Below are 7,482 nucleotides of genomic sequence, written 5' to 3'. Positions count from 1 at the left end.
CATTGACAGTTGTGCCTGATTTGTCATTATAAAATGAACATCTTGATAGAAGATCTATGTACTAAATTGTAAGTTTTGATGAATACTAATTAGCTTTAGGCAAATCTCATTGTTAAAACATGCAGTATTGAAACAATGCCTCTTTTTGTCCTGATATAATTACTTATTGTATGTAACTATGAAATCCATTGTTGCAAAGCAAAGACTTTTTTCCCAATTTTCTTTTCATTCATCACACAGGATTTATTTTGCTTTCAGTTTACTGAAAATTAAAAGGCATATGCAAAGTTGAGGAAAAGTTAAATCATATATGTTTTTGGCAATTTGAATTTGGAAAATGTTTAGATAATCAAACATACATGCAAATTAAAAGCTGATAAGAAAAAAGTGGATTTAAAGATATTCTTTTATTGAAAAGTAGAAGGAAAAAATAAGAAATCATGGAGAGAGATATTATTAAAGAATTTAAAATTAAGAAAAATGCTGGCAAAATGAGAAGTGGCAATCCCAATCTAAAGGTAAATGGTATAACTGGAAAGTTTAGAAATTTATTATATACATGTACTTATAAATGAAATATGACAAGTATTGATGAAATAAAATGTGTATTTTCATTTTCTGTATTTTCACTGTATAAATTTATTTTTTCACTGCAGTGAAACATTATTTCCGTCTTAAATAAATAAGATGTGAAGTTTCATTATAACACTTTATTTTTCAATGCAGTGAAAAATTTTTTCTGTATTTTCACTGGTGTCTTGCCAGACAACTGTCTTTCTAAATTCAGCCAATACACATAAATTAAGAGAAAGACTTTTGAATTGTAAGATCAAAAAAGTAAATAATAAACAGTATATTCAAGTTTTTCTATAAATACAGGATTTATTTTCATCTTGTGGGTTTGGAAATTATCATATTTCACTTGTGGCTACCACCAATCATGAAATATTTATTTTTCATACCACTCTATGGAAATAAATCCTATATTGGTAGAGAAAACTTGAATATCCTCTATTTATTATATACTAGTAAATGAAATAATCAGAAGTATTGATGAAGTAAATGTTTATTTTCATAATAAAACTTTACTTTTCACTGCAGTGAAACATATTTTCTGTATATTCACTAGTGTCTTGCTGGACTACTTTCTTTTGAATTCAGCCGATACTCAAAATTAAGTTTTTTCTATAAATACAGGATTTATTTTCATCTTGTGTGTTTACACTATTAGGACAACTTTAAAACTGATGTGGGAGCATTATTCTAATACATCAATTTTTTGTTTTGTTCTTTATTTAAAATCTATAAAAGAATAAAAAATTATGATTTTTTTTTATCATAAACCAATGCCGCTTTAGCAACTCTGGTATTGCACAGCCAATAAATTATGTTTTGATGTAACATGACGTCTTTTGTATTATACAAACATAGTGTTCAAATGGGCTAAATGTTAATGATGGAAAAATGATTTGAGCCGCGCCATGACAAAACCAACATAATGTGTTTGCGACCAGCATGGATCCAGACTAGCCTGCGCATCCGCGCAGTCTGATCAGGATCCATGCTGTTCGCTTACAAACCGTATAGCATGTAGTGAAACTGATAGCGAACAGCATGGATCCTGATCAGACTGCTCGGATGCTCATATATTTTTACTGCAAACAGTTCATATTTGATGAATAGAATATTACAGATAAAGGATATTCAAGATTTTTCTATAAATACAGGATTTTATTTCATAGATTGGTATGAAAATAAATATTTCATGAATGGCGGGAGCCACAAGTTAAATATAATAATTTTCATATCACAAGATGAAAATAGATCTTGTATTTTTTAGAAAACAAATGAATTTTCTGTTTATTATACTTTTTCTCTTTGTTGACATAACAATTCTTAAGACGTCTACTTTAATTTTTATGTATTGGCTGAATTAAGAAGAAAGTAGTCCGGCAAGACAACAGTGAAAATATGGAAAATATGTTTCACTGCACTGAAATATTAAATTTTTGCAGCTTCAGTACTAAATTTATTGGTCTTGGTGAATAAAATAATAATATTATGCTCCCCAGAGTCTTGAATAACATAATTTTATTCAACCTCTTCAATGATTTCAGTATTGAACTTGACTTATTAGAAATCTTCTTTTTATTTCTTACTTCATGCAGACAAATAAAATCTGGTTCAGAATTTATTTCAATACATGATATACAAGATATCGTATCTGAAAATTATCTTGCAATATGGCCATGTACCTAATCATTCATCATAAAATTAAAGTACATACATGTATATTATGAATACAATTGTATGATATATAATTATTCAAAGTAAACAAGTGTCCTCAATGAATTGTAGAAACCAATTGCCATTTGTATTGTTTGCTGTTTAATACAGTAGTATAATATAATTTGAATTTTCATTTATATACACTTTGCTACATTAAAGTTCATTTGGTTATATCATCATAAGATAGGCAAATGTTTATGCCTATAACCTTTTGGCTGCTAGCAGGAACTGAATATAACCAGTGCAGACAATGATCGTGCTGTCTGATCGTGGGCAGCACTGTTGCTATTCTGTTTGTACTTACAGTAAACTTCATTTATAACAATATTCAGGGGTCTGCCGATTTTATATTGTAATATCCAGATATGGTTATATTTGAGTGGCAACCAGTTTGAAAATAGAAGTCGGGGACCATGGCAAAAGCATCATTATACGTGTTATAGCGTTAAAATCGATATTGTTTATGTAGAGTTTACTGTATTTTGAAATTTTAAGTAAAATGACAAATGGTTTTGTCCAGATTGACAAGTCCATTAAAAATAGTATAATAATATGTAATAATTGCGGACAGACCTCTTAATTAAGGTCAAGTTATCTAGAGCATAGTCATACATTTAAGTCAATATGATGCATCAATATTAAACTTCAAGTTCATAATACCCGATCAACAAGGAAGCATGCTTGGGATTTAAAAGTTTTAAACAGTATGTAATTGTTTATTACATTGCCATATAACATTTTCAAATTTTTTAGAGATTTTGCATGTTGGGTATGGGACCATTCCCTTAAATATTTGGGAAAATAACTAAGTATTTTGTAAAGAAGATAAAAAAAATCTTAGTATTATTGTTTTAATGTCTAACAAAAGTAAATCATTCTGCAGAATTTGCTGGTCAATCCCAGCTGTTTTGGTAAAATTAAGTGCATAAGCATTGAGCATTTCTGAATTTGAGGGAGTTAGCTCAAAACGTGTCGGATGTAGGAGTGTAGCGGTTACAAACATATTTTAATGTTGTTGGAGAAGTGCCTAATGTTTCTAAGGATCATAATAATTTTTTTCATAATAACAGCTTATCAAGACATTTACATGTGATTGAATTTATCAGAATTTATCTTAAGGTTGTCTTACTGTAATGCTTTACCGCCAAAATATTCTTACATTGGTCAATATCATAATAGAATCGGTCATTTCCAGAATGTTATTTTTCACAATCTTCGGTATTGGTTTATAATATGAGTGAAATAATCAGGAAATAACAGATTTCCTACGAATTTGGTCGATGTCAGATTTTTTTTGGTGGGAAAGCATTAGACTACCTCAAAAATTACATGTAGATATAGCCGTATTATATTCTAACAAGATAAAAGGTTGTTAGTGACAGGGCTGTGTGTCCAAATGGTTAACATGTTAGACTAGTAATTTAAGGATTGCAGGTCACATAAGAGTAAAAGAATAATATAAATTGGTATAACTAAGAATGTTGTGGGATAAATGGGGGTATAAAATTGATTTTAATAGTGCATAGTTAACAATTTATGGTTTCTGCGGATGTTTCAAAATTCAAAATTTTAACAGTTCATGTTTAACTGTTGAATTCTACTTAAGCAGGTGCTAGGAGGCGTGGACAGTAGTTTGCACTTTCCAGTACTGTTGAACAGACTTGATCAAACCGAGCCTGCAATATTTCTAATTTTGCCGTTTTGGAGTCGCTTTAGGGATTCTATTTCTCTCTGTTTTACTGATTTAAAGTTTTTCATTATTTGAACATCAGTCTTCATATGTCATTTGTAAAGCTTTATTTATAAGATTACATTATAATTTAATAAATTCTATTTCACAGTGGATAGATGAAATGTCTGGGAAGTCCAAGCTGCTAAAAGTAGTCCTTCTTGGGGATGGCGGAGTCGGGAAAAGTTCGTTGATGAACAGATTTGTTAGCAACAAGTTTGATGCACAATCATTCCATACAATAGGAGTCGAATTTCTGAATAAAGATGTAACTGTGGACACAGAAACGTACACGATGCAGATATGGGACACAGCGGGCCAAGAACGTTTTAAATCATTAAGGACACCATTTTATCGGGGAGCAGATTGCTGTTTGCTGACTTTTGCTGTCGATGATATGCAGAGTTTTAAAAATTTATCTATGTGGAAGAAAGAATTTTTATATTACGCAGATATACAAGATGGTAATAATTTTCCATTTGTGATAATAGGAAATAAAGTTGATGTTGAAAATAGGCTGGTAAATGAGGAAATGGTTCGGGACTGGTGTAACCAGAACGGCAATTGCCCGTATTATGAGACAAGTGCAAAAGATTCCACAAACGTAGAAACTGCTTTTAAAGCTGCTGTTGAAAGATTGAAAGAAATTGAAGAATTGTTGGATGAAAAACCCCAACATGGAAACACGGTAGATTTGAGTCGGAAACCGAAACAAAGTGGCGGTTGTTGTAATTAATGAAAAAATCAAAACTGTTAATCACTAGCCAACATCCTGTTTTTCTTGATTCCAATGGTTCTTTCATGTTTTAGAGACATATTGTTTTAACTTTCTGTAAAAATGGTGTACATGTTTCTTACTGATTTTACTGTTTATATTTGTATAACATGACTGTATGACTGTATTTTGCCTATAATTATACACTGGTACAAGATAACAGTTTGAGGAGTGATAAATGAAAAACACTGATAAAGGGACGAGCTTTATCAGTGGTTCAAATAATTAATTGTTACAAAGGCTGATATTTATAATTGTCACCAAATTTTTAACATGACCAATCCTTGATAAAAATTTTTTACTGTTGTCGATTGTTCAGAAAAGCATCTGTCTTTTGTTGTTGTTGTTGTTGTGGGTTTTTTATGTTATCTTCATGAACTTCAAACTGTCATCCTGTACCTGTATATTTTTAAAAAAAAAAACTCTTGATAAATTTGTTACTTTAGCTAATGTTAAATGAATGCCAGTGCCAATTGTTGTACATTGTTCAACTGATCTTTGAGAATGAAATTGAATTTTTTGACTCACTTTATTAGCTTGTGTAGGGAGGGTGAGTTGAGTATGAAACCATAAGTCCTGAGTTAGAACAGTTCTGTGACTGTTTTGCTATGGGCAAGATTTTTTAAATTTTATTTTTTCTGATTTATAAGCTTCTAATGAATAAAAGCAGGTAAAAAAACTTGGTACAGAATTAACTCTTTAACTTGCAAACCAAACATGATTAACCTTTGCCAACAGAATACAGCCAGGTCGGTCTGTACATCACTACATCACTGCACATGGAACTTTTTCAATCTTCAATTTTTAGCTCGACTATTAGCAGAATAATGGCGCTTATGCAGTCACCCATGTCGGCGTCAGCGTCCCTGTGGTTTACAAGTCCCATAACTCTGATTTGCTTTTTTGCAAAATTATGCACCTTTTTCGACTTAGAATTTCTTGGTTAAGTTTTTGCATGTAAGCTGGTATCTCCATAACTACTGAAGGGAATGGATTGAAACTTCACACACTTGTTCTCTGTGATTATCTTACATGATTGGCACAAGTCCCACAACTCTTGATCATTTCTTTTTATAATTATGCCCCTTTTTCGGCTTAGAAATTCTTGGTAAAGGTTTTGCTTGTAAGTTGGTATCTCCTTAACTACTGAAGGGTTTGTGCCTTTTTTTGGGACAAATTTATGCATACATAATAATAGAGCAGTGATTTACTCGATAAAACATCTTAATAACAAGCCTTTGTACCGTTTTGGACCATTTATGTATTCACATAGGTAAGCATTATTATACTTGATGAAACATCCTTGTGACAACTTTACGAATAGTCGAGCGTTACTGTCCTCAGACAGTTCTTGTTGTATTATGAAATCAAAATCCCTTAAACCTGGAATGGACTGTTCCAAATTCAAAGCTGGGCAAGTCCATTACACAAATTCAGCAGGTTATTTGCCTGTTCTTGGTTTTTAGCTCACCTGTCACAAAGTGACAGGGTGAGCTTTTGTGATCGCTTTTCGTCCGTCGTCCGTCCGTCCGTCCGTCCGTAAACTTTTGCTTTAAATGACATCTCCTCATAAACCACTGAGCCAATTTCATCCAAACTTCACAGGAATGTTCCTTTGGTGGTCACCTTTAAAAATTGTTCAAATAATTTAATTCCATGCAGAACTCTGGTTGCCATGGCAACCAAAAGAAAAAACTTTAAATATCTTCTTTTAAAAAACCATAAGAGCTAGAGCTTAGATATTTGGCATGAAACATCTTCTAGTGAGTGTCTACCAAGTTTGTTCAAATAAAAGCCCTGGGGTCAAAATTGGCCCCGCCCCTGGGGGTCATTGATTTTCCCTATATGCATATAGTAAAAACTTAAAAAATCTTCTTTTAAAGAACCGTAAGAGCTAGAGCTTAGATATTTGGCATGAAACATCTTCTAGTGAATGTCTACCAAGTTTGTTCAAATAAAAGCCCTGGGGTCAAAATTGGCCCCGACCCAGGGGGTCATTGATTTTCCCTATATGCATATAGTAAAAACTTAAAAAATCTTCTTTTAAAGAACCCAAAGAGCTAGAGCTAAGATATTAAGCATGAAACATCTTCTAGTGAGTGTCTACCAAGTTTGTTCAAATTAAAGCCCTGGGGTCAAAATTGGCCCCGCCCCGGGGTCATTGATTTTCCCTATATGCATATAGTAAAAACTTAAAAAATCTTCTTTTTAAAGAACCATAAGAGCTAGAGCTTAGATATTTGGCATGAAACATCTTCTAGTGAATGTCTACCAAGTTTGTTCAAATAAAAGCCCTGGGGTCAAAATTGACCCCGCCCCAGGGGGTCATAGATTTTCCATATATGCATAATATTATAGTAAAAACTTAAAAAAATTTCTTTTAAAGAACCCAAAGAGCTAGAGCTAAGATATTAAGCATGAAACATCTTCTAGTGAGTGTCTACCAAGTTTGTTCAAATTAAAGCCCTGGGGTCAAAATTGGTCCCGCCCCGGGGGTCATTGATTTTCCCTATATGCATATGGTAAAAACTTAAAAAATCTTCTTTTAAAGAACCATAAGAGCTAGAGCTTAGATATTTGGCATGAAACATCTTCTAGTGAATGTCTACCAAGTTTGTTCAAATAAAAGCCCTGGGGTCAAAATTGACCCTGCCCCAGGGGGTCATAGATTTTCCCTTTATGCATATAT

General features: G+C 32.3%; 1 protein-coding gene across 1 annotated transcript; it reads left to right on the top strand.

Annotated features, from left to right (window-relative positions):
* Positions 1 to 396: 396 nt before the first annotated feature.
* On the top strand, positions 397 to 5,475 carry LOC132717814 (ras-related protein Rab-9A-like). The gene is made up of 2 exons (XM_060701379.1): positions 397 to 518; positions 4,131 to 5,475. The coding sequence occupies exons 1-2, from the start codon at positions 441 to 443 to the stop codon at positions 4,752 to 4,754; spliced, it is 702 nt and encodes a 233-aa protein (XP_060557362.1). The 5' UTR covers positions 397 to 440; the 3' UTR covers positions 4,755 to 5,475.
* The last annotated feature ends 2,007 nt before the right edge of the window (positions 5,476 to 7,482 follow it).

Source organism: Ruditapes philippinarum, unplaced genomic scaffold, assembly GCF_026571515.1.
Source record: "Ruditapes philippinarum isolate M1 unplaced genomic scaffold, ASM2657151v2 ctg7276_1_1_1_1, whole genome shotgun sequence".
Taxonomy (NCBI): domain Eukaryota; kingdom Metazoa; phylum Mollusca; class Bivalvia; order Venerida; family Veneridae; genus Ruditapes; species Ruditapes philippinarum.
The sequence above is the reverse complement of the archived record's forward strand: the minus strand, read 5'-3'. Positions and strand labels throughout refer to the sequence as shown.